At 48.1% G+C, this 27,187-nt stretch overlaps 1 protein-coding gene across 1 annotated transcript in view; it reads left to right on the top strand.

Moving 5' to 3' along the window:
* Positions 1–27,187, top strand: part of LOC147098177 (transmembrane protein 150A-like) — a 36,234-nt gene that overhangs the window by 4,260 nt on the left and 4,787 nt on the right. Inside the window, exon 2 of the mRNA XM_085970837.1 lies at positions 1,408–1,605. Within this exon, the coding sequence (XP_085826963.1) occupies positions 1,408–1,605 (198 nt within the window). The remainder of the gene's footprint in view (positions 1–1,407; positions 1,606–27,187) is intronic.

The following is a 27,187-nucleotide window of genomic DNA, read 5'->3' as shown; positions in this document are numbered from 1 at the left end:
GATGCTCTCTATAGTGCAGCGGTAAAAGTTAGAGAGGATCAGGGGTGACAGATTACATCCCTTCAGCCTCCTTAAGAAATATAGGCGCTGCTGGGCCTTCTTCACCAGAGAGGAGGTGTTGAGGGACCAGGAGAGGTCTTCCGTGATGTGGACTCCGAGGAACTTAAAGCTGTCCACCCTTTCCACCACAGCCCCATTGATGTGGATGGGGGTGTGACTTCCGCCTTTCGACTTCCTGAAGTCCACAATGATTTCTTTTGTTTTCTTGGTGTTAAGGGCCAGGTTGTTATCGGCGCACCACTTCACGAGATGCTGGACCTCCTCCCTGTAGGCTGACTCATCATTGTTGGTGATCTGGCCTACTACCGTGGTATCATCCGCAAACTTGATGATGGTGTTGGAACCATTAACAGCCACACAGTCGTGGGTGAAGAGGGAGTAGAGGAGGGGGCTCAGCACACATCCTTGTGGGGCCCCCGTGTTCAGGGTCGGGGGAGGGGAGGCGTGGTTACCTAATTTGACAGACTGGGGTCTGTTCGTGTTACAGATTGCAAAGTACTTGATTACTCAGGCAGGGAGGATCTAATTACACATTCCAGACAAACTGCTGGGCGTGTCTTACCCTCCAAGGGGAGCAATCAGAACTTTGGTGTTGCAAATACAGACTGCCTTTTAAATTCCTCAGCTGCCATGGTGGGATTTGAACTCACGTCTCTGGATCATTAGTCCAGGCCTCGGGATTACTAGTCCAGGAACATCACCACTATTCTACCATTCCCTGTGTTAAGAGAAGAATGTAGACAAAGTACAGACTCGGAAGGACCCAGGTATGATCCGGAGTTAGGCTGTTAGTTGATTTCAGCTGAGGTGGCGCTTCAGTTGAGCTCAGCATCCCTGAGTTAGGAAGGGGACAAACCTGCTGACATTCCTGCACCTGATTGCTGTCCTGTAATTCCTGCTGGAAAGTGTACATGTGAGGATTTTGGGAGGGGACAAGCTCGGGGTCCCCGTGATTGAATCATCTGCTAACCATTACTACCTTGGCTTGCACATGAATAATGGCTGTTTGAGTGAGGCACTAGAGGGCACCGGTGACTGCAGCAGAGGAGGGGAAGCGAGTCTTATCATTTTCTTTCCTTAATTTTCAACCCTTTCTCCTGAAGGTGCTGATTCCTTTCTGAGAAATGCTTTCCACAGACAGTGGGTGACCTCTGATAGCTGCCCCAAGTGGGCATTCTTCATTTGTGTGGGTCTTCAAATACATAATACAATGCATAATATATCATTCTTATATGTATTGTGTTCTACGAATGCCCTGAAAATTCACTGTTTAATGGATAATGCCGTTTTTGCAACACTGCTATGAAACCGGTGTGTTTGATTAGCTCTCAGTGGCGGTGCACTAAGGTCTGTTCCTGTTTCTCCAGGTTGATCATGCTAAAAGCCTGCATTACATCGGTGCTGGAGTGGCCTTTCCTGCGGGCATGGTCTTCCTCTGCCTGCAGTGCATCCTGACGTACAAAGTTGCAGAATCGCTTTTGGATCACTGGACAGGCCACATCAGGGTCACCCTCACCATACTGGCCTTAATCTCCCTCGTTCTCAGTATCCTTCCATCCAGTACTCTGCCCAAACATGCACCAGAGGAGCGGTTTTATCTGTGAAACCAGGAATGCGGCAGTGGGTACTAAAGTTTGAGTGAGGTACCATACAGTCTGTGCTGCTGGTGAGGATGCTGTTTAGGATGCCCTCTCTTCAGTAGAATGTCACATGAAATAGCAGGTGTGTAACTGGACATAAGACCAGGGCTTTCCAGTTTGACTCCTCGTCAGTGCTGGAACCGCGGGCGGTGCCAGAACGGCGGTGCGGTGCTGGTGCCAGGATGGCGGGGTGGTGGCGGGGCGGTGCCAGAACGGCGGTGCGGTGCTGGTGCCAGGATGGCGGGGTGGTGCCAGGATGGCGGGGCGGTGCCAGAACGGCGGTGCTGGTGCCAGGACGGCGGGCTGGTGCCAGGACGGCGGGGCGGTGCCAGAACGGCGGTGCTGGTGCCAGGATGGCAGGGTGGTGCCAGGATGGCGGGGCGGCGCCGGGACGGCGGTGCGGTGCTGATGCCGGGACGGCGGTGCCGTGCCGAGATTCCGGGCGGTGCTCTTCAATTCTCTTCAACATTTCTGAGCTCGGGAAAGGAATAGTTCAGCTCCTGATTCCCATCCAATGAGTCCTGCTGGAAAGAACATGTATATGGATTGTAGGGAAGGATGGGCTCAAGCTCGGCTGTAATGGCTCCAGGGTCAAGTACCCTGTCGATGAACACTGTTCATACAGGAAGACATGGGTGAGATTCTGGGGGGCTGTCAGCCTCTGTATAACTGTACACAAGTGTGAGCCAGCAACATCGGGAGAGGAGACAATTTGGGGGGAATTGGTGAGCTTCCCTCTACATTATATATTTTCTCTCTTCCCCGCCATCAAACCATGAATTCTGATCTTGGTGGGGTTATTGGGGCAGGCACTCAGTAGGCCAGAGTTTCACTGGAACATGGCACTATTGGACCATCTGGAATATGAGCAGGGCTTTGAGCCCACTCTATTGGAGAACCTGACACACAAACGCTATCATTCCTTGTAGGGTTTATGGAGACCAGAGAATGAGTCCCTTTTGGGATCGGGACTCATTTGGCCCCATGGTGAGTTCCCTGTTACCTGTGTGCTGTTGTGGGGAATCTCCAAGCAGGGAGAGGGAAACCCCTCCGGTTGACTCGTGTATCATTTATTGGGCAGTGTTAGCTGAGAGGCCTGGGAATGATTGTCCGCCTGGGAGGTCCTGCATGGGGCAGGCTGGAGGAAACTAACGAATAGTGAAAATCACTTGACAATGTACGACTATTGCCGCCTTCCCCTGAAGACTCTCACTGAGCTATAGTCCCATGAAAAGCAGAAGCACCCCACACCTCGGCCAGGTGACCATCTGTCACGTGTGAACCCCGATAGTGAGTGGCAGCAGGCTGTTCGATTGTGAGGGTTGTTGCAGCTAAGCCCACTCCTGCAGACACAAACACACTATTCCTTCACTGGGTTCACAATAGTGGGAATCCCTGGCTGATTGTTTAGGCCAGTTGTAATCGCCCCCTCACCACTACCCCCCCCCCCCCCCCCCCCCCCAATATCATTTAATTCTGCATAAGCAGGAATTGAAGCCGGGACCTTCTGGCCTCTACTGGCTTAGTGCTATAAGTGGACAGTGCCTTTACCCACTTGGCTATTGGTGTTTACGTGAATCGGTGCTTTCCCATGGACTGTGATCTTAGCTGGAACACAACGTGCTCTTGCCTCCTCGGATAGAATCACAGTGAATGGTGCTCTCCATGCGACTCGAGCGAAACCGAAGCAATTCCTTGAATTTAACTGCATCACATGGGGAATTCTGGACTTCATTCCAATCCTGGAATTTCAGCTTCTGCAATGGAAAGAAAGCTCCTGTTTTTGTAAATGCAGGACGCTGATTCTAAGGCATCCCTTGTAATAGTTTCTTCTGGCCATCTCCCAAATGCTGTGATGGGCCCCCTGATGCATGGTTGTGACCAGTTTTACTTTCTGTCTTTTATTGATCCCTTCCACCCTCTCGCTTCATTGCACTAAACATTAAATCATTCTGGACGGGAGGTAATTGGAAGCCAGCCTCTCCAACCCATCATTAACACCTCCTCTCTGCTGCCGCCTTCTCTGGCTGCAGAATGCAGATTCTCAGCCTCCCCACAAGGGAGCATGCTTTTCCCTGTTGGCTGATATGTTCTCTGGTTGTGTTGTCTCCAACAAGAACTGTAAAGGGCCTTCAGCAAATCTATAGTACATATCGTTCAATCTGGCTCCGTTGGTAAATACAGCATGCCACTGGGCACAGATGGTCCCTGGGCTGGGCGGTGTTTGCTGATCTCGGGCAGGGCAGCAGTAGGGGTGTTACAATTGGCCTCAGTGCCCTGAGCTTGGGAGTGTGTAAAACATGAGCCAACGTTCCCCATTGTGGTTGCTGTCCAGTGACTCCTGTTGGGAGAACAGGATAGAGCTCGGCTGTGGTTCCTCACTGTCCTGGCTCATGAATCATGGCCACTTAGGCAGGTATTTCAGGGCACCGAGAAACGGTAGATCCTTAGCCCAGCAAGAGTCAGCACCTTCAAGAGAGACGAGGAGAGAATTGGCAAACGAACCCTGCCGGTGAGCAATGGTTTCTGTTCAATCAGCAGATGGACTGTCATTGACTGAGTGGCCATTACATTGTGTAACAAACTGTAACTGCAACTCAGGCTCTCGCTTTGAAGTGCCATTGTCAGGAGCAATTTCTGGCTTGTAAGTTATAAATTCTGCTAAGCCAGAGATTCCCAAACTATTTTTGCTGAAGCCCCTTCATATCCCATGCTTGCCCACCCCCCGCCCCCCCTTTTCTAAGAAATCCTCACTCCGGATTGGGGATGTGAGCTGGAGCAGGATGGACGATCCTCTCTCCGGATTGGTGATGAGAGCTGGGAGCGGGATGGACGATCCTCTCTCCAGATTGGGGATGTGAGCTGGGAGCAGGATGAACGATCCTCTCTCCGGATTGGAGATGTGAGCTGGGAGCAGGATGGACGATCCTCTCTCCGGATTGGGGATGTGAGCTGGAGCAGGATGGACGATCCTCTCTCCGGATTGGGGATGTGAGCTGGGAGCGGGATGGACGATCCTCTCTCCGGATTGGGGATGTGAGCTGGGAGCAAAATGGACGATCCTCTCGCTGGATTGGGGATGTGAGCTGGGAGCAGGATGAACGATCCTCTCTCCGGATTGGGGATGTGAGCTGGGAGCAGGATGGACGATCCTCTCTCCGGATTGGGGATGTGAGCTGGGAGCGGGATGGACGATCGTCTCTCCGGATTGGGGCTGTGAGCTGGGAGCAGAATGGACGATCGTCTCTCCGGATTGGGGCTGTGAGCTGGGAGCAGGATGGACGATCCTCTCTCCAGATTGGGGATGTGAGCTGGGAGCGGGATGGACGATCCTCTCTGGATTGGGAATGTGAGCTGGGAGCGGGATGAACGATCCTCTCTCTGGATTGGGGATGTGAGTTGGGAGCAGGATGGACGATCCTCTCTGGATTGGGGATGTGAGCTGGGAGCAGAATGGACGATCCTCTCTGGATTGGGGATGTGAGTTGGGAGCAGGATGGACGATCCTCTCTCCGGATTGGGGATGTGAGCTGGGAGCAGGATGGACGATCCTCTCTCTGGATTGGGGATGTGAGTTGGGAGCGGGATGGACGATCCTCTCTCCGGATTGGGGATGTGAGCTGGGAGCGGGATGAACGATCCTCTCTCTGGATTGGGGATGTGAGCTGGGAGCGGGATGGACGATCCTCTCTCCGGATTGGGGATGTGAGCTGGGAGCGAGATGGACGATCCTCTCGCTGGATTGGGGATGTGAGCTGGGAGCGGGATGGATGATCCTCTCTCCGGATTGGGGATGTGAGCTGGGAGCGGGATGGACGATCCTCTCTCCGGATTGGGGATGTGAGCTGGGAGCGGGATGGACGATCCTCTCTCCGGATTGGGGATGTGAGCTGGGAGCAGGATGAACAATCCTCTCTCCAGATTGGGGATGTGAGCTGGGAGCGGGATGGACGATCCTCTCTCCGGATTGGGGATGTGAGCTGGGAGCGAGATGAACGATCCTCTCGCTGGATTGGGGATGTGAGCTGGGAGCGGGATGGACGATCATCTCTCCGGATTGGGGATGTGAGCTGGGAGCAGGATGGACGATCCTCTCGCTGGATTGGGGATGTGAGCTGGGAGCGAGATGGACGATCCTCTCGCTGGATTGGGGATGTGAGCTGGGAGCGAGATGGACGATCCTCTCGCTGGATTGGGGATGTGAGCTGGGAGCGGGATGGATGATCCTCTCTCCGGATTGGGGATGTGAGCTGGGAGCGGGATGGACGATCCTCTCTCCGGATTGGGGATGTGAGCTGGGAGCGGGATGGACGATCGTCTCTCCGGATTGGGGATGTGAGCTGGGAGCAGGATGAACAATCCTCTCTCCAGATTGGGGATGTGAGCTGGGAGCGGGATGGACGATCCTCTCTCCGGATTGGGGATGTGAGCTGGGAGCGAGATGGACGATCCTCTCGCTGGATTGGGGATGTGAGCTGGGAGCGGGATGGATGATCCTCTCTCCGGATTGGGGATGTGAGCTGGGAGCGGGATGGACGATCCTCTCTCCGGATTGGGGATGTGAGCTGGGAGCGGGATGGACGATCCTCTCTCCGGATTGGGGATGTGAGCTGGGAGCAGGATGAACAATCCTCTCTCCAGATTGGGGATGTGAGCTGGGAGCGGGATGGACGATCCTCTCTCCGGATTGGGGATGTGAGCTGGGAGCGAGATGAACGATCCTCTCGCTGGATTGGGGATGTGAGCTGGGAGCGGGATGGACGATCCTCTCTCCGGATTGGGGATGTGAGTTGGGAGCGGGATGAACGATCCTCTCTCTGGATTGGGGATGTGAGTTGGGAGCGGGATGGACGATCCTCTCTCCGGATTGGGGATGTGAGCTGGGAGCGGGATGGACGATCCTCTCTCCGGATTGGGGATGTGAGCTGGGAGCGAGATGGACGATCTTCTCTCCAGATTGGGGATGTGAGCTGGGAGCGAGATGAACGATCCTCTCGCTGGATTGGGGATGTGAGCTGGGAGCGGGATGGACGATCCTCTCTCCGGATTGGGGATGTGAGCTGGGAGCGAGATGAACGATCCTCTCTCCAGATTGGGGATGTGAGCTGGGAGCGAGATGGACGATCCTCTCGCTGGATTGGGGATGTGAGCTGGGAGCAGGATGAACAATCCTCTCTCCAGATTGGGGATGTGAGCTGGGAGCGGGATGGACGATCCTCTCTCCAGATTGGGGATGTGAGCTGGGAGCGGGATGGATGATCCTCTCGCTGGTGGATCTAGATTGGGTCTGTGCTCAGGATATTGAGGGTGGGACAGGGAGGAATGAATGGAATCGCTGGGTTGACTTGCAGAACTGCGAGTGCTGATGACATTAATTTATTTCTCAGTTTAAGATGAGGCCAAGCAGGCAGCAACACAAAATCCAAGTACGGCAAAATAAACTTTCCACAAAGGTGCAAGCACTGGGCTATAAAGTAACTTTTCAAAGGAAAGTTATTTATTCTCTGTAAGCTCATCACAAAGACTTTGATGCAGGGATGAAAAAACAAGAGGTTCCAGACAGCTGCAGAACTCGGGGCAAAGAACCGTTTAACAGAGTTGGGGCACTGACTTGCTATTTATTTATTTCTCTATGGCAGCGGGGACCCCGGGGCTCGTGAGCCCTTCCAAAAGTAAATTTATTCTGCGCAGAGGTACAGTAAGACGGCAAACAACTTTTTTTTTCAACTGCACTAAAGAGGTTGAGGGGTGTCCCCTAGTCCTTGTACCATCAACTAGTGGGAACAGCCTTTCCCCGTCTAGCCTATCCAAACTCGTCATAATCTTGTACACCTCGATCAAATCACCCCTCAACCTCCTTTGCTCTAATGAGAACAAATCCAGCTTCTCCAACCTGTCCTTGTAGCTAAGATCCCCCATCCCCGGAACCATTCTGGTAAATCTCCTCCGCACCCTCTCAAGGGCCTTCACATCCTTCCTAAAGTGTGGTGACCAGAACTGGACACAATACTCCAGTTGTGATCTAACGAGCGCTTTATAAAGGTTTAGCATAACCTCTACTTTTGTAATCAATACCTCTATTTATGAAGCCCAAGATCCCATATGCTTTGTTCACCACTCTCTCAACGTGTCCCATCACTACACCACTGTCTACCATCCTCCAGTCTGAAAAACAACCATTTACCACAACTTGCTGTTTTCTGCCCTTAAGCCAATTCCTTATCCAAACTGCCACTGACTCACCTATTCCATGAGCCTCAATTTTGTTAACCAGCCTTCTTTGTTATACTGTTATTTTTGAAGACTTATTACTTGTATGGAAGCATCTACATGCAGCAGGGGAAGAACCAGTACTCTCCATTCAAAGGCTGCTCTGACTGAACTGCCAAACCCGACGTTGGTACTGCCCTGTACATTGTCCTTAGCAAAGAAAGACTTGCATTTCTATAGCGCCTTTCATGACCTCTGGATGTCCCAAAGCGCTTTACAGCCAATGAAGTACTTTTGAAGTGTAGTCACTGTTGTAGGAAACGCAGCAGCCAATTTGCGCACAGCAAGCTCCCACAAACAGCAATATGATAACCAGATCATCTGTTTTAGTGATGACAAATATTGGCCAAGACACTGGGTGAACTCCCCTGCTGTTCTTCGAATAGTGCCATGGGATCTTTTACGGTTGCCAATTCTCCAGGATTGTGCTGGAGTTTCCAGGAATTTAAAGATTATTCTCCCAGACACTGCCCAGGAGAAAAAATCATAGCGGCCTGAAAAAATGTGGGGTTTTTTCATTTTCATTCAACACTTTTGTTTATTAGTTATAAAAATTTTGGAGGTGGTGGGGGGGGGGGGTGGGTGGCGGGGGGTTTGACTGACCATGAACAATCATCCAGTTGGGTAGTGAAGAGCCTGTTTGCTTTCCAATTGATGTGAGAAGGTGGATGTACGTGTGGGGTGATCAATGGCAGGGGGCGGGAGCGTTGGGCTTGGCATGTGGGGCCGTGAACGAGGGGGCAGGGCGGAGAAATGGTCGAGCAGTGGGGGTGGGAGATCATGTGATTAAATCTGGACTACGTCCAACTGAGTCTTTCACCGAAATTTCTCAACAGGGAGGAGGGTGAAATAATTTAAGGGCCAAAATTTGCGATGGGAGGCTTCCCGTGGGTGGATGCCTCCGACCTGTAAAAAATCTCCGCATTTACCTGGTGGCCCGGGAGGTATGGAGGCTCTCGATCCTGGGCTTCTCCGGGTCAAAAGCTAGGGTATCCCCGGGGTGGACACGGTTCGCAAGCACAACCAAATAAAAGAAGGGAATCCCCATTCATAGAAACAGAAGATAGGAGCAGGAGTAGGCCATTCGGCCCCTCGAGCCTGCTCCGCCATTCAATGAGATCACGGCTGATCATCCACACTCAGTACCCTGTCCCTGCCTTCTCCACATATCCCTTGATCCCTTTAGCCATAAGAAATATATCTAACTCCTTCTTCAATATATTTAATGAATTGGCCTCTACTGCCTTCTGTGGTAGAGAATTCCACAGGTTCACCACTCTCTGGGTGAAGAAATTCCTCCTCATCTCTGTCCTAAATGGCTTACCCCTTATCTTTGGACTGTGACCCCTGGTTCTGGACTCCCCCGCCATCGGGAACATCCTTCCTGCATCTAGTCTGTCTAGTCCTGCTGGAATTTTAAAAGAATTTTAGAATTCATACCTATGGGAGTTGCTTATGTACAACACCATAAGTATGACTGGGGATCACTTAAAAAATACACGAACACATGAAATACATTTTTTAAAATTACTTATTTAAAATGCCATTTAATATTAAACAAAATGTAATTTTTTGAATTTTTTATATATGTTTTAATGGGGCTAAAAATAAACTTACCTTATTGGACAGGGTTTTTAATGTATAAATGAGTGATAACATTTTATTTTTCTATTTTCTAAAACTCTTATGCTGGTAAAAGCAGGCCTTACGCTTGCTTTCACCGGGCGTAAGAATTTCACGGACATTCAGCGGGCGGAAGTTGGGCAAATAGCGCAACTCTGCACCCGCGGAGGCCCGTCTCCCCGGGAATGCAGAGGATCTGTCAAGAAGATTCTTGACAGATCGCAAGTTCCGGATTTTAGCGCATGCGCTTCGCATGCCTAAGCCCGGAACTTGTGCGGCCCCTACGGGCGTGTACATACCTCGTGTGCACCCGTGGGGGTCGCAAAATACGGCCCAATATCTTTTAAGTAATTTTAAGAAAAGTGCTATTTAGAAAATGGTATGTTCAGTCTGCAGCCACCTTGGCCAGTGTTGTTCCAGTTGGTATAACCGTGCAGGCTGCAGTACACGGTTACTAGAACCGTTGCCCCCTCGCTCTCGACAGTGTCCTGAAACATCCCCCGCCACACAATACAGAATTCGTTTATGGAAAAATGTAACTCCCATCCAATAGTTCAGTGAAGCTGTCCAGCGTTTCCTACAGACTGAAATGCTGCAAGACTGTTTATTTATAGCGGAGAAGATTTGGCATCTGCAGAGAAAACGATTAATGCAGATCTTTGCACAAGAAAATGACTGCAGCTGTAGGGGCCGGGAGCTGCAGGCGAACCTTCACCTTATAAGGAAATGCAGAGGCGCTGAGCGATTTCAGAATCTCTTTGTGTTTGCAGGTTATTTAAAGCCACGTGACCTGTGTTTAAGTCACATTTTCAAACGCTACTGGGGGAGTGAGGAAAGGAACTGTTTTAATGCTGAAGATTAAAATATTTTGTAATCTAGGAATAAAGTGTGATGGTGATATTGATCTCATCTGCCCTAACTGATCAGGAGAAAGCGTCAATGCTGTCAGAGGGAGATCAGTAAGCTATATTGGGGGAGGAAGTGTCTGGGTTGGACAATAACGCCATTGACACATAAACACTGGTCCTCGCTTGATTCTGGAGTCCCCAGGGAAATCTCGGCCTGTTTGTGTTCAGCGAGGATATAGGCCATCAATCAATGTTACTGTATTACTGCGCTTATTTAGTGTATTGGCAACAACATGCAAGAGGGAAAAACATACTTACAACTAAATATACAAGCCAGTGTTGTGTCACAGACTTCCTGTGCTGTGCTCTTGATTCTTCCCTTCAAACTGCTCCTACCCCCAGTGACCGCCTTATTCCCACTAGTACTTCACCCTAATGTTATCCAACTCAAAATGCTCTTTCTGTACAGAACCCAGGTTCGGAAAGGCAGAATTTGGATGTGTGCTGTCGGGTTGTTTGCCTGCTGTTGTGCTTTACTGAAATCCTGCTGACAATACTGATTCACTTTCAAGCTACAGGAAACTCTCGTTTAAATGGCACCTAACTATCCGGAATTCTCTATTAACCGGCAAAATTCATACTCCGAAAACACCTCAAAAACCGGAAATGTTGCCGAGTCCGAGTCTCCCACGGTGGCCGAGTTAGTCAGTGTGGGTAGTTCTCCAAACTGCCACTACTCGGCTTCTTGGCGCTGTCGGAAGTCCGAACACCTCAATAACAGGAGTCTGACTCTTTGTTTGTTAAAAATAGCCTCAGTAGATAACCCTCTCCGTCATCCGGAAGTTTTAATCAACCGGCAACACCCCAGTCCCGTCGGTGCCGGATACCAAAGAGTTTCCTGTACTTGGTTGAAATTTACATTTTTCCTCACTATTGGCCTGGTGCTTTTAATTTTGATGAATCCTTCTTGAATTAAAAGTTGACTTGATACTATAAACTGGCGGGGGGGTTGGGGGGGAGCTGCTCCTCGGCGAGCACTGCTCCTCACCTGAGATGAGCAACTCTTGCCTAATGGAGTCTTTCCCATTTGATAGTCTTGAGCCGTGACGTCTGGGAGTATGGTTGCACTGTGTGTTGTGCATTGTGCAAATTCTTATCAGGTTCAGTAACATCACTTTACTGATCATAGAATCATAGAAAGTTACAGCACGGAAGGAGGCCATTTCGGCCCATCGTGTCCGCGCCGGCCAACAAAGGGCTATCCAGCCTAATCCCACTTCCCAGCTCTTGGTCCGTAGCCCTGCAGGTTACAGCATCCCAAGTGCACATCCAAGTACTTTTTAAATGTGGTTAGGGTTCCTGCCTCTACCACCCTTTCAGGCAGCGAGTTCCAGACCCCCACAACCCTCTGGGTGAAGAAATTTCCCCTCAAATCCCCTCTAAACCTTCCCCCAATTACTTTAAATCTGTGCCCCCTGGTTTTTGACCCCTCTGCTGAGGGAAATAGGTCCTTTCTATCCACTTTATCTAGGCCCCTCATAATTTTATACACCTCAATAAGGTCTCCCCTCAGCCTCCTCTGTTCCAAGGAAAACAGACCCAGCCTATCCAGTCTTTCCTCAGAGCTAAGATTCTCTACTCCCAGCAACATCCTTGTAAATCTCCTCTGTACCCTCTCTAGTGCAATCACATCTGACGCCAAAAGATGGATGTAATGACGTGTTTTTGCTCTGCTGGAGTACAGTTGCTTGAGTGCCAGATGCTTTCTGGTATTGCACTGGCTGATCCTTCATGTGTGACCCCCAGACAGTGTAGACAAGCTAATCAACCATAGAGAGGATTAATGTCCCGCCCAATAATGTCCTCACTCCCAATATCCACATTCCACCAGGGCATCCCTCCCTAACCCAGGGGGCGTGTAGCACCTCGTGCTTTCCCAGCTGAGGAACAGGCGGGACGGGACATTCCTAGTGTCTGGCTGCGCGCTGGATTATCAGGATGAGCCAGCAGGGAAGTGATCTGATGTCATTTTCTAAGAATGCTTGAATGTGCTAAAGTGATAAATTCTAATTTTTCTTAGTCTGTTTCTCCCTATTTCAGGTTCCTGTGCACTAAATATTCCTCCTTTGACAGACTGGGCAGGTGTTTAGCACCGAAGCGCCTTGTCTTGAACTGTTTTGAATGAGTCAGGGTAACTGGACACTATCGTCTCTTAACATGGGGCAATTTGCTAAATAGGAAACTGCACTCGTGTCCTATGTCACCGTGCCTGCATCTGCATTTTAAAATATTCTCTCCTCCTCTACCACTGATTCTCACAGGCATTTATTTTCCTGTTTTCCAGTCTAATCCCTGCTTTTCCTGATGCCGTGCGACAAAAACGTGAGCAAGGAGCTCGTTAAATTGATACCCGTTGTAAGTGTATTTTGCAGACAAGAGACTGTTCAGCTGTAAAGGACATTGACTAACTATAGATGCGCTGGCAGCTCTCGAGTAGCAAGTAAGAACAGAAAATGTTCGAAACATGTTCCGTCAGCATCAGAAAGAGAAAATACAGGCTAACGTCTTGGGTGGAGCTCGCATTTGGATGTTGGTGGCAGCATTTGTAAAACTGACCCCAAGAGATTGTTCTGTCTCTTCTCTGACCTGTGTACCTCCAGCATTTTCTGTTTTTATTTGAGATCTCCAGCATTCCTGGTATCGTATATTTTAACTGTTGCTGGTAGTGCTGCCAACAGTCACGATTCATAGCATTGAATGCTTGAGGTTCATGTGGGGAATTTGAACAGAGCTTTCCACGTTTACATTTCCTGTGTGACTTGCAAGTATTAAAACCTCCACAAATTGAAGAACTGGCAACCAGATCACCAGTATCAGTAAATGCTTCATCAGAGCTGCATTTAAGTCATTCCTTGTCTTTTATTATTGGGGATAGCTGAGCTATATTACTCAAAATGTTTAGCAATTGCCCCTCTCCATATTTAAAAATTCCTACCTCTTTTTGACCAAGCTTTTGGTCACCAGCCCTAATATCAACTTATGTGGCTCGGTGTCAACTTTTGTTTGATAATCGCTCCTGTGAAGTGCAGGACATCAGCACGGTTGGAAAGGGATAGGAGAGAATCCGAGGGAAATCAGGAAGTTGGTAGGAGGTGACACAAAGCGTGAAATTTAAAAGCCTGTGGATTGTTAGTGATAGAGAAGCTGAGGGAGATGAGGAGTGCTACAGTTCTGAGGTCCCTGGAAAGAATAGGTTTGAGTAAGAGACAATGCAATGGGTCTTAAGCTGGCATAGTGAGGATTCAGCAAGGGGGAAGAGGAGTTTAAGGATTGGCCTGGGTGTTTCAGTTCAAAGGTTGGTAACACGGTGGCTGTCGTTCCAGTTTTGGAGCAGCTATGCAGCCAGAGCCACAAGTCATTGGGAGCCATTAATCTGCTTTGAGCCAGGCAATAAATCTCATTTCTATTAACAAACCGGTCCATTGAAGCACAAGAGGTCCATTTGTTACTATGACAACAGCATAATGTGGGGGCAGGTAGCTTCCTCTTGCTGATTAGTAAGTGAAATCACCAGGCTCTGTTACTGCTGTTGAAGGACACCAGAAGTGTCCGCAGCCTTCACACGGTATTTCAGTCTAGCCTGCACACCAGGCGATGTTGTGCCTTTCCCAATTTCTTGGTGAGAATGCTTTTGTTTATTTAATAGAAAGGATGAAGTTCCTGGGATGGCAGGAATGACGTATGAGGAGAGATTGGGTCGATTGGGCTTATACTCGCTGGAGTTTAGAAGAATGAGAGGGGATCTCATTGAAACTTATAAAATTCTAACAGGACTAGACAGACTAGATGCAGGAAGGATGTTCCTGATGGTCGGGGGAGTCCAGAACCAGGGGTCACAGTCTAAGGATAAGGAGTAAGCCATTTAGGACAGAGATGAGGAGGAATTTCTTCACCCAGAGAGTGGTGAACCTGTGGAATTCTCTACCACAGAAGGCAGTTGAGGCCAATTCATTAAATATATTCAAGAAGGAGTTAGATATATTTCTTAAGGCTAAAGGGATCAAGGGATATGGGGAGAAAGCAGGGACAGGGTACTGAATTTGGATGATCAGCCATGATCTCATTGAATGGTAGAGCAGGCTCGAGGGGCCGAATGGCCTACTCCTGCTCCTATCTTCTATGTTTCTATGATAATGTGTGATCTGTAAAATGATCAAATGAGTTCTATAGTTCGGCAAAAAACATTACCTCCTTAAAGGTGATCTCCACAGGGTTTTTGCTGAGGGGGGGCGGGCGTGTGAGTCTGACCGGGATCATGGGCTCTCACCGAACCACACTCATCACCTTCAATCATACAAGGGAGGAAATGTGTCTTGGGCGTCAGTGCAGAACGGGCAGCATGGCAACTGCCACCTGTTATCCGAAGTCGGAGGGACTGAATATTGGGCGCTGAGTATAACCGGCAGCTGATGCCATATCGCCCGTTTTGCTCCTGCAACCAAGGTGAATTTCTACTGCACATATTTTAGAGGAGCATAGACTCAAAGACGATTTGATTGAGGAATATAAAATAATGAAGGACTAGATTGTATGCAAGCAGAAAAATTACATAAGAACATAAGAAATAGGAGCAGGGGTAGGCCATTTGGCCCCTCGAGCCTACTCCGCCATTCAACAAGATTTTGGCTGATCTTCTACCTCAACTCCACCTTCCCGCACTATCCCCATATCCCTTCATTCCCAAAATTTTATCGACCTCTGTCTTGAATATACTCAACGACTGACCAGCCACAGCGCTCTCGAGTAGAGAATTCCAAAGATTCACAACACTCTAAGTGAAGAAATTTCTCCTCATCTCAGTTCTAAATGGCCAACCCCTTATTCTGAGACTGTGACCCCGTGTTCTAGATTCCCCAGCCAGGGGAAACATTTTCCCAGCATTAACCCTGTTAAGCCCCTTAAGAATGTTATATGTTTCAATTAGATCGCCTCTCGTTCTTCAAAACTCTAAGGGATATAGGCCTAGTCTACTCAATCTCTCTTCATAGGGCAAACCCAGGAACCAGTCTAGTGAACCTTCACTGCACTCCCTCTAAGGCAAGTATGTCTTTTCTTAGGTAAGGAGACCAGAACTGTACACAGTACTCCAGGTGTGGCCTCACCAATGTCCTGTATAATTAACGTAGTAAGACTTCTTTACTTTTATACTCTAATCCCTTTGTAACAAAAGCTAACATACCATTTGCTTTCCTAATTGCTTGCTGTACCTGCATGTTAACTTTCTATGATTCATGTACAAGGACACCCAGGTCCCTCTGAGTGCAAACATTTCCCAGTCTCTCCATTCAAAAAATATTCTGATTTTTTGTTTTTCCTACCGAAGTGGATACCGAAGTATTCCATTTGCCATGTTCTTGTCCACTCAGTCAACCTGTCTATATCTCTCTGCAGCCTCTGCATCATCCTCACAGCTTATTTTCCTATCTAACTTTGTATCATCAGCAAACTTGGATACGTTACACTCAGTCCCTTCATCTAAGTCATTAATATAGATTGTAAATAGCTGAGGCCCAAGCACTGATCCTTGTGGTACCCCACTAGTTACAGCCTGCCAACCTGAAAAGGTCCCGTTTATTCCTACTCTCTGTTTTCTGTCCGTTAACCAATCCTCAGTCCATGTTAATATATTACCCCCAATACCGTGAGTCCTAATTTTGCATAATAACCTCTTGTGTGGCACCTTATTGAATGCTTTTTGAAAATCCAAATCCACTGGTTCCGAGTGCCCTGTTACCATATCCCTTATAATAGATTCTAGCATTTTGCCTACTACTGATGTCAGGCTAACTGGCCTATAGTTCCCCGTTTTTTCTCTTCTTTCTTAAATAGCGGGGTTATGTTTGCTACCTTCCAATCCTTGGGGACTGTTCTAGAATCTAGGGAATTCTGGAAGATTAATCCCAGTGCATCCACTATCTCTGCAGCTACCTCTCTTTTCAAACCCTAGGATGCAGGTCGTCCGGTCCAGGGGATTTGTCGCCACTTAGTCCGATAAATTTCTCCAGTATTATGTCTTATGCCGATTTCTTTAAGTTGCTCATTCTCTCTAGACCCTTGGTTCCCCATTAGTTCATAGAGTCATAATGGCACAGAAGGAGGCCATTCAGCCCATCGAGTCCGTTCCGGAATGTTTTTTGTGTCTTCTACCGTGAAGACAGATACAAAGTATTTGTTTAATGTCTCTGCCATTTCCTTATTGCCCATTATAATTTCTCCTGTCTCTGCCTCTAATGGGCCCACGTTTACTTTCACTAATCTCTTCCTATTTACATACCTATAGAAACGGTTACAATCTGTTTTATGTCTCTTGCTAATTTACTCTCATATTCTTTTTTCTCTTTCCTTATCAATTTCTTGGTCCTCCTTTGCTGAATTCTAAAATCCTCCCAATCCTCAGGCTTACTACTCATTTTGGCAACATTATAAGCCTCTTCCTTTGATCTAATACTATCTTTAACTTCTCTTGTTAGCCATGGTTGGACCACTTTTCCTGTGGGGATTTTGTGCCTTAAAGGAATGTATATTTTTTGTAAATTATGTATTAATTCTTTAAATGCTAGCCATTGCTTGTCCACTGTCATACCTTTTAATGTAGTTTCCCAATCTGCCTTAGCCAACTCGCCCCTCATAGTTTGCTTTGTTTAGATTGAAGACCCTAGTTTCGGATTTAACGAAATCACTTTCAAACTCAATCTAAAATTCTATCATATTATGGTCACTCTTCCCTAAAGGCCCGTTTACTACAAGGTTATTAATTAACCCTTTCTCATTGCACAATACTAGATCTAAAATAGCCTGTTCCCTAGTTGGTTCCTCAACATACTGATCTAGAAAACTATCTTGTATACATTCCATGAATTCATCCTCCACGCTATTACTGCAAATTTGATTTGCCCAGTCTATATGTAGATTAAAGTCCCCAATGATTACTGCATTACACTTGTTACAGGCGTCTCTAATTTCCTGATTTATTCTCTGCCCTACAATCCATTGTTAAGGAATTGGTATCAAGTCACTTAGAAAATCATAACATGGTTAGGCAGAGTCAACATGGTTTTATGAAAGGGAAATCGTGTTTGACAAATTTATTTTGAGGATGTAACCTGCAGGGTAGATAAAGGGGAACCAGCGGATGTAGTATATTTGGATTTCCAAAAGGCATTCGATAAGGTGTCACATAAAAGGTTATTACACAAGATTAGGGCTCATGGGGTTGGGGTAATATAGTAGCATGGATAGAGGGTTGGTTAACGGACAGAAAACAGAGAGTAGGGTAAGCGGATCTCTTTCAGGTTGGCAGGCTGTAACTAGTGGGGTGCCGCAAGGATCCGTGCTGGGGCCTCAACTATTCACAATCTATATTAATGACCTAGATGAAGGGACCGAGTGTAATGTATCCAAGTTTGCTGATGATACAAAGCTAGGTGGGACAGTGAGCTGTGAGGAGAACACAAAGGGCAGGATTTTCATTGGCCGTGGAGGCGGGATCGGAGGCGTGTGGGGGGTTAAAATTGCAAAAACTGGCGTGCGGGCCTCCATCCCGCCTCCAAGCAATTTTCATTAATTCGTGTCTAATGGTCCCGTCGCTGTCCCGCCTCCAAGAGGCAGGATAGGCCGTTAAGGCCCTTAACAAGCACTAAATTGCCTCTATAATGCCATTTTGAAAGGCCTTTGTGATTTTAACCCTTTTCCCACGTGAAACACGCCTTTTCTGAAACACGACGGTGAAACCTGGCGGGAGCACAATTGGATTGCTGACTATCAGCTGTAGCTCAACCATTAAAGAGGAGATTTGATCAACCATCATTTGCAGGTGGCAGGACTTGTTGTCTCAGGTCTGTGGGAACTTTTAGAAGGCATAACCACAGCTGTGGAAGTTTGGAGCCTGACGCCCATCTCCAGTGTGACCTCCTGGGAAACCCCTCTCGCCACCTTCACTGAGCACTTCCTCAACTGAGGTATATACCAGAAGAATGGGAACCATTTATTTCCTTCCCATCTGGATATTAGATGAGGACAAAGACCAGCCGTGGCACCAGCAGGACCAGGAACAGCAACAACAGGAGCGCCAGCCTGCTGCTCACCCACCTGAAGCTGCACAGGCCAGAAGGGGCCGGTGCATGGAAGCCTGTTGGCGCAGGAGATACCCCCCAAACAGGGTCTACAGACACAGGGTCAGCTTCCTCAACATGTCTGAGCAGCAGTGCCAAAGGCAGCTCCGACTTTCGCGAGAGGTAGCGGGTGACATCTGCGCAATGCTGCAACAAGACCTGGAGCCCAGAGGACCAGGTGGACAACCCTTACCAGTGGCCGTCAAAGTCACCACCGCACTCAACTTTTTTGCCTCAGGCTCATTCCAGTGATCAGCAGCAGACATCAGCGGCATCTCCCAGGCGGCCGCACACACTTGCATCATGCAGGTAACTGATGCCCTCTTTGCCATCGCACACAATCACATCCATTTCACCAAGGATCGAGCAAGTGTCACGGCGCGTGCGGTTGGATTAGCTCATCTGGCAGGCTTTCCAAGGGTGCAGGGCATCGTTGACTGCACGCATGTGGCCCTTAAGGCACCCCATCGCAATCCAGGTATTTTTGTCAACCGCAAGGGCTTCCACTCCCTTAACGTTCAGCTGGTGTGTGACCACAAGAAGGAAATTTTGCATGTTTGTGCCAAGTACCCTGGCAGTTTCCATGACTCCTTCATACTGCGCCAGTCTAGTGTGCCTCCGCTATTCAGTCTGCCAGACCAACTTAACAGATGGTTACTTGGAGACAAGGGCTATCCCCTGAAGACGTGGCTAATGATGCTGTTGAGGAGCCCATCCAACGAAGCTGAGGAGAGCTACAACTCCAGCCACATGTCCACCAGAGCCATAATCGAGCAAACCATCAGTTTGCTGAAGATGCGCTTCAGATGCCTGGATAGATCAGGTGGAGCCCTGCAGTACTCAGCAGCCAGGGTCTCCAGAATCGTCGTGGTTTGCTGTGCACTTCACAACATGGCACAGCGTCGTGGCTTGCAGATTCCTGAGGACCAAGTGGCCCCTCACATATCCTCCTTAGATGAGGAGAGTGAAAACGAACATCTTGCAGAGGTCCATCAACCAACGGCAGCAGTATGCGAGACCATTGCTGCCCGGGATGCAAGGAACGCACTCATCTTGGCCAGATTTGCTTAGCCTAGCCAATCAAGCACTTTTGCCTCGCTGCTTCTTACCTGAGCATCGACAATGGCCAAGGACCAGCAGATTCCAAGCAATTTGACCACCATACTGACAATTGCAAGTAATCCTAAGCCCTCAATGTGAAAGCCCCATTCGCGAAATGACACACGCCACAACTACAACAGTAGCCATCAGATTTTTTATTTACATTATTCATCTGATGGCTTGTTCACATAAAACATCAAATTTCACCCAAGTGACTACCCTTGTGACTATTTGTGCAGTATCTTTCTCTTACGCGTGCTCCTACGTGGTGCTTCCCCTGTGGCTTCAGCAGATGTGGAGGCCCCTTGCTTACTTTCCTGCTGCTCCTGTCTTGACACCTTTTGGCGGGCGTCCTATGGGGGTGAGAACCTGTGAGGGCTCGGCAACAGTCTGCTGCTCCTGCGGCTGTGCAAGGGTTGAGACGCCGATCTCAGTAGGGTGTGGACTCTGGTGGGGCTCTGACCGAGGGCTCTGCAGTGGCATGGAAGTGTGAGCGCTTGGAGAGGAGCCCCCACTTCCTTGATGTCTGCCACCAGCTTCCTTCTCATGGGTCAGGTCCCCCTCAGCGCTTGCAAGTGGCTTGAGAGCACCTTGCTGCACATCAGGGGGGCCATGGGGACCCGTATCTGCACTGGCAGTCCTACTCAGAAGGACTTCCATGAAGGTCTGGTTTCTCTGTTCAATAGATGACCATCGCTCCTCCAGAGATGTCATTCTATTCTGACCACGCACCATGTTTTCTGCACTCTGGCGACTTATCACCTCCATGGAGGTTGCCATCCTTTCCATGGTGATGCGCTCATGCGCCAATGACTCCACAAAGGCTCTGCTCATGTTCGCTATGGACTCCTCCATTCGCTCCACACTCGCAGCGACCCTGGAGACAAAACCTGCCAGAGACTCCTGCATCTGTTCCTGGAGTTCCAGCACCGCTGATCTTATGGATGGACCCAGAGGCAGAGGGTCGACATGTAGCTGAGCCGAGCTGGCAGAGTCCTCCGCCCTCCGACTGCTGTCCCTGTCTCCACAATCTGCTGATGCTCACTTGTGAGCTGTGATACGCCAGGTGACAACACTACTCTATGTCCTGCAGGTCCCACCGAGGTGTGAGTGTCTGTGCTGGGTGCGCTGAATTCTGCTGATGTTGCGTCCTCAGAGGTTGCAGCTTCCTCTGAGGAGTCTTGAGGCTCATGCTATTCCTCCTGGCTAGTGGGTGCTTGCGATGGTCCTGTGGGGGAGTAAAGGAAAGGGTCAGAGATGTGATGCCAAGGTTACATGCACATTGCATATTGCAGATGATCATTAGTCCATCTGTTAGAGCTTCAGAATCATTATCAGTGACTCATGCAATGTCAATGAGAGAGATGGAAAACTATTCTGTCACCAGCTTGCTGTGATGCACCCCTCTGTCCATCCCCCACTTGCGCATCTTCCTCCACTCCTACGATCTCCAGGACCATCTCCTCCCAGGGGGTGAGCTGGGCTACTGAGGGTGGCCCTCCTCCTGTCCTTGCTCTTTCTCACTTATTGTGAGCTCTCTTTTCCTGCAATGAGGGAGACAAGTGGAGGTTGAGTGAGAATGAAGGAGTGAGTGTAGAGATTCCACAGCATAGACACTTAGAAGGAGACAAAGATGGCGTGAGGTGGCAAGACCAAGGGCCCTCCCTGTGTGTTGTCAGTTGTTTTCATAGCATCACAGTGTGAGGGCTGCATAGCCGAATAGTTAGGTGAATGTGACCATAGAGAGAGAGGGAATGGCTAAGGGTGCATGGATGTCAGTGTCAAGTGGGATGTAGAGGAAGAGATTGCTAAAGCTGAGTGCTGGAGAGGAAAGGCAATGGAGATCAGATTGAGGGTGATGGGAAATTCATACTCACTTTTCCAGTGCATAGAAGGTTATGAAATCTCTTCCTGCACTGAATCCAGGTTCTGCGGGTTACTGACAATGAGTTGACCTCCTGGGTCACCTGGATCCACACAGCCTTGGTCTGCTGGGGAGGCTTATTCCTCCCTGAAGAAGGGAAGAGCACCTTTTTATGAGCTCTTGCTCCCTCAACTAAAGCCTGCAGGGCGACGTCATCGAACCTGGGAGCAGACCTAGGTCTCTGGCTGGTCATTCTGCCTCCAGGTCCCTGTAGCATGAAAGGCCAAAGGGTTGGCAGTCTGCAGAAGAAGCAAGGCTTGTTGCAGACCTTAAATGCAGCAGCAATGATGACGTCATCGGAGGCGACTTTCAGACTGGAAAAACTCATTGGCCATGGGTTCCCACACGTTGGAACTCAATTGGCCAATTAAGTTAAAATCGCATCAATCTCCCACATCGATCTAGATTCAGGTGGATAACACGAAATGTGGATTACACGACCCGGAATTAAAATCCAGCCCACAGAGTCTGCAAAGGGATATAGACAGACTGAGTGAGTGGGCAGTAAGGTGGCAGATGGAGTATAATGTGGGGAAATGTGAGGTGATTCACTTTGGTAGGAAGAATAGAAAAACAGAATATTTTTTAAATGGTGAGAAACTTTTAAATGTTGGTGTTCAGAGAGATTTGGGTGTCCTCGTGCAAGAAACACAGAAAGCTAGCATGCAGGTACAGCAAGCAATAAGGAAGGCAAATGGCATGTTGGCCTTTATTGCAAGAGGGTTTGAGTATAAGAGTGAGGAAGTCTTGCTACAATTGTACAGGGTCTTGGTGAGACCACACCTGGAGTACTGGGCACTGTTTTGGTCTCCTTATCTGAGGAAGGATGTACTTGCCTTGGAGGCGGTGCAACAAAGGTTCACTAGATTGATTCCTGGGCTGTCCTATGAGGAGAGATTGTGTAGAATGGGCCGATACTCTCTGGAGTTTAGAAGAATGCGAGGTGATCTCATTGAAACATATAAGATTCTGAAGGGGATTCACAGGGTAGATGCTGAGAGGTTGTTTCCCCCTGGCTGGAGTGTCTAGAACTAGGGGGCACAGTCTCAGGATAAGGGGTCGGCCATTTAGGACTGAGATGAGGAGGAATTTCTTCACTCAGAGGGTTGTGAATCTTTGGAATTCTCTACCTCAGAGGGCTGTGAATGCTGAGTCTGAGTATATTCAAGGTTGAGATCGACTGATTTTTGGACTCTAGGGGAATCAAGGGATATGGAGATCGGGCGGGAAAGTGGAGTTGAGGTCGATGATCAGCCATGATCTTATTGAATGGTGGAGCAGGCTCGAGGGGCCGTATGGCCTGCTCCTGCTCTTATTTTTTATGTGCTTATGTTCTTAACTACTGTTTGGGGGCCTATAAACAACTCCCACCAATGTTTTCTGCCCCTTGCTGTTTCTTAGCTCCACCCAAACTGATTCTACTTGATTTTTGGAGCTAAGATCCTTTCTCTCTACTGTCTTTACCCCACCCTTTATTATCAGGGCTCCCCCTCCTCCTTTTCATTTTACCTATCTCTTCTAAAAGTTAAGTATCCTGGAATATTTAATTCCCAACCTTGGCCACTTTGCAACCACATCTCCGTAATGGCTATTAGATCAAACCTATTCATTTCTATCTGCGCTATTAATTCACCTATTTTGTTGCGAATGCTTCGTGCATTCAGATATAGTGCCCTTCGCTTTGACTTTTTTTCTATTTTTCCCTGGTGCCCTATGACCTTTGTTACTCTCTCTGTCCCTTCCTGACCCAGTCTGCTTATTTTTACCCAAAACTCTACTCTGCTCTAGAGCCTTGACATTTCTCGTGCGGCTTTTAAATTTACTATTTCCTGAATACTCCCACCCCCCTCCATTAGTTTAAAGTCCTGTCTACTGCCTTAGTCATTCGATTCGCCAGGACACTGGTCCCAGCACGTGTCCATGGAGCCCATCCCAATGGAACAGGTCCCTCCTATCCCCAGTACTGGTACCAGTGTCCCATGAACTGAAACCCCTTCCTCCCACACCACTCTTTGAGCCACGCATTTAAACCTCTAATCTGTTTGTCCCTATGCCAATTTGCGCGTGGCTCAGGTAACAATCCAGAGATGATTACCTTTGAGGTTCTGCTTTTTAATTTGGATCCTAGCTCCTCAAACTCCCTCAGCAGAACCTCATTCCTAGTTCTACCTATGTCGTTGGTTCCTAGGTGGACCACAAGAACTGCATCCTCCCATTCCAAGTTCTTCTTCAGCCGCGACGAGATACTGTTAACCCTGGCACCGGGCAGGCAACACAACCTTCGGAACTCCCGGTCATGGCTGCAGAGAACAGTATCTATTCCCCTGACTGCACTGTCCCCTACCACAACTACATTCCTTTTCACTCCCCCCACTTGAATGGCCTCCTGCACCATGGTGCCGTGGTCAATTTATTGATCCACCCTGCAGTCCTTGTTCTCATCCACACAGGTAGCAAGTACCTCCTACCTGTTGGTCAAAGACAAGGGCCGAGGCTCCTCCGTCACTACATCCTGGGTCCCCATACCTTCCTGACTCGCGGTCACACCCTCCTGTCCCTGACCATTGACAAAACGTACTACTTAATCTAAGGGATGTGACTGCCTCCTGGAACAAAGCGTCCAGATAACTCTCCCCCTCCCTGAGGCCCCGCAATGTCTGCACCTCATACTCCAGCTCAACAACTCAGTTGGATAGGTTGGGGAGGACCCGGGGTCATGTATATAAATTAGGCAAGAGAAGAAATAGGTTAGAATGTTACGCCATTCTTCTTTTCCCAGAGAGTAGTAGACCTCTAGAACAAGCTGCCGGTTTGTGTGGTGTGTGCTGATTCACTGTATACCTTTTGAGAGAGCAGGTCCAGTTCCTGGCTGGGCCAGAGATTGTACCATACAAAAGGGCATTATATGAAGATATGAAGAATCGGTTTGGGTGGAGATAAAAAAATAAGGGGGGAAAAGTCTCTGGTGGGCCTAGTCTACAGGCCCCCGAACAGTTGGACAGAGTATAAATCAACAAATAAGGGAGGCCTGTAAAAAAGGTACGGTAATAATCATGGGTGATTTTAATCTCCATATTGATTGGACAAATCAAATTGGCCATGGTAGCCTTGAGGAGTTCATAGAGTGCATCCGGGATGGTTTCCTAGAACAGTATGTAATGGAACTAAACAGGGAGCAGACTATCTTGGATCTGGTACTGTGTAATGAGACAGAAGTAATAAATGATCTCACAGTAAAGGATCCTCTAGGAAAGTGTGATCATAACATGGTTGAATTTCAACTTCAGTTGGAGGGCGAGAAAGTTGTATCTCAAACCAGTGTCCTGATCTTAAACAAAGGCAATTACAATGGCATGAGGGCAGAACTGGCTAAAGTGGACTGGAAAAATAAATTAAAGGGTAAGGCAGTTGAAATGCAGTGGCAGACATTTAAGAAGATATTTCATAACTCTCAACAAAAATATATTCCAGTGAGAAAGAAAGATTTTAAGAGAAGGGAGCACCATCCGTGGCTAACTAAGGAAGTAAAGGATGGTATCAAATTGAAAACGAAGGCATACGATGTTGCCAAGATTGGTGGGAGGCCAGAGGATTGGGAAATTTTTAAAAACCAGCAAAGGATGACTAAAAAAAGGAGAAAGATGAATTATGAGAGTAAACTGGCAAGAAACATTAAAACAGATAGTAAGAGCTTCTGCAGGTATATAAAAGGAAGCGAGTAGCTAAAGTAAACGTTGGTCCCTTAGAGGATGAGACTGGGGAATTAATAATGGGGAACGGTGAAATGGCAGAGACTCTGAACAAATATTTTGTATCTGTCTTCATGTAGACACTAACAACATCCCAATAATGGATAATCAGAGAGGGGGGAACTAAAGACAATCACTATCACTAAGGAAATAGTACTTGGTAAAATAATGGGACTAAAAGACGACAAGTCCCCTGGACCAGATGGCCTGTATCCCAGGGTCTTAAAAGAAGTTGCTGCAGAGATAGTGGATGCATTGGTTGCAATATACCAAAATTCCCTGGGCTCTGGAGAGGTCCCAGCGGATTGGAAAACCACAAATGTAACACCCCTATTTAAGAAAGGAGGGAGACAGGAAACTATAGACCCGTTGGCCTAACCTCTGTCGTTGGGAAAATGCTGGAGTCCTTCATTAAGGAAGCAGTAGCAGGGCATTGAGAAAAACATACTGCAGTCAAACAGAGTCAGCTTGGTTTTATGAAAGGGAAATCATGTTTAACAAATTTGCTGGAGTTCTTTGAGGATGTAACGAGCAGGGTGAATAAGGGTGAGCCAGTGGATGTGGTGTATTTGGATTTCCAGAAGGCATTCGAGAAGGTGCCACATAAAAGGTTACTGCATAAGATAAGAGCTCATGGGGTTGGGGGTAATATATTTACATGGATAGAGGATTGGCTAACTAACAGAAAGCAGAGAGTTGGGATAAATGGGTCATTTTCCGGTTGGCAAACGGTAACGAGTGGGGTGCCACAGGGTTCGGTGCTGGGGCCTCGACTATTTACAATCTACATTAATGACTTGGATGAAGGGACCGAGTGTAATGTAGCCAAGTTTGTGGATGATACAAAGATGGGTGGGAAAACAAGTTGTGCAGAGGACTCAAAGAATCTGCAAAGGGATATAGACAGGCTAAGTGAGTGGGCAAATATTTGGCAGGTGGAGTATAATGTGGGAAAGTGTGAGGTTATCCACTTTGGCAGGAAAAATAAAAAAGCAAATTATTATTTAAATGGAGAGAGATTACAAAATGCTACAGTTCAGAGGGACCTGGGGGTCCTTGGGCATGAAACACAAAAAGTTAGCATGCAGGTACAGCAAGTAATCAAAAAGGCAAATGGAATGTTGGCCTTTATTGCAAGGGGGTTGGAGTATAAAAGCAGGGAAGTCCTGCTACAACTGTACAGGGTATTGGTGAGACCACACCTGGAGTACTGCGTACAGTTTTGGTCTCCTTATTTAAGGAGGGATATACTTGCATTGGAGGCAGTTCAGAGACGATTCACGAGGTTAATTCCAGAGATGAGGGGGTTGACTTATGAAGAAAGGTTGAGCAGGTTGGGCCTATACTCATTGGAATTTAGAAGAATGAGGGGTGATCTTATTGAAACATATAAGATACTGAGGGGGCTCGACAAGGTAGATGCAGAGAGGATGTTTCCCCTCGTGGGGAAATCTAGAACTTGGGGGCATAGTTTCAGAATAAAGGGTCGCCCTTTTAGAACTGAGATGAGGAGGAATTTCTTCTCTCAGAGGGTCGTAAATCTGTGGAATTCTCTGCCCCAGAGAGCCGTGGAGGCTGGGTCATTAAATACATTTAAGGTGGAGATAGACAGATTTTTGCAAGATAAGGGAGTGAAGGGTTATGGGGAGCGGGCAGGGAAGTGGCTTTGAGCCCAAGATCAGCCATGATCTTATTGAATGGTGGAGCAGGCTCGAGGGGCCAAGTGGCCTGTTCCTGCTCCTATTTCTTATGTATGTACCAAATCAGATAAATCCTGATCATTGTGATCTCCTGGATGAGT

The sequence above is a fragment of the Somniosus microcephalus genome, chromosome 30 (genome assembly GCF_052327205.1).
Source record: "Somniosus microcephalus isolate GS21.2 chromosome 30, FLI_Smic_1.0, whole genome shotgun sequence".
In the NCBI taxonomy this organism is placed as follows: domain Eukaryota; kingdom Metazoa; phylum Chordata; class Chondrichthyes; order Squaliformes; family Somniosidae; genus Somniosus; species Somniosus microcephalus.
Note: the sequence above shows the minus strand (reverse complement) of the source record. Positions and strands in the feature narration are given on the sequence as shown.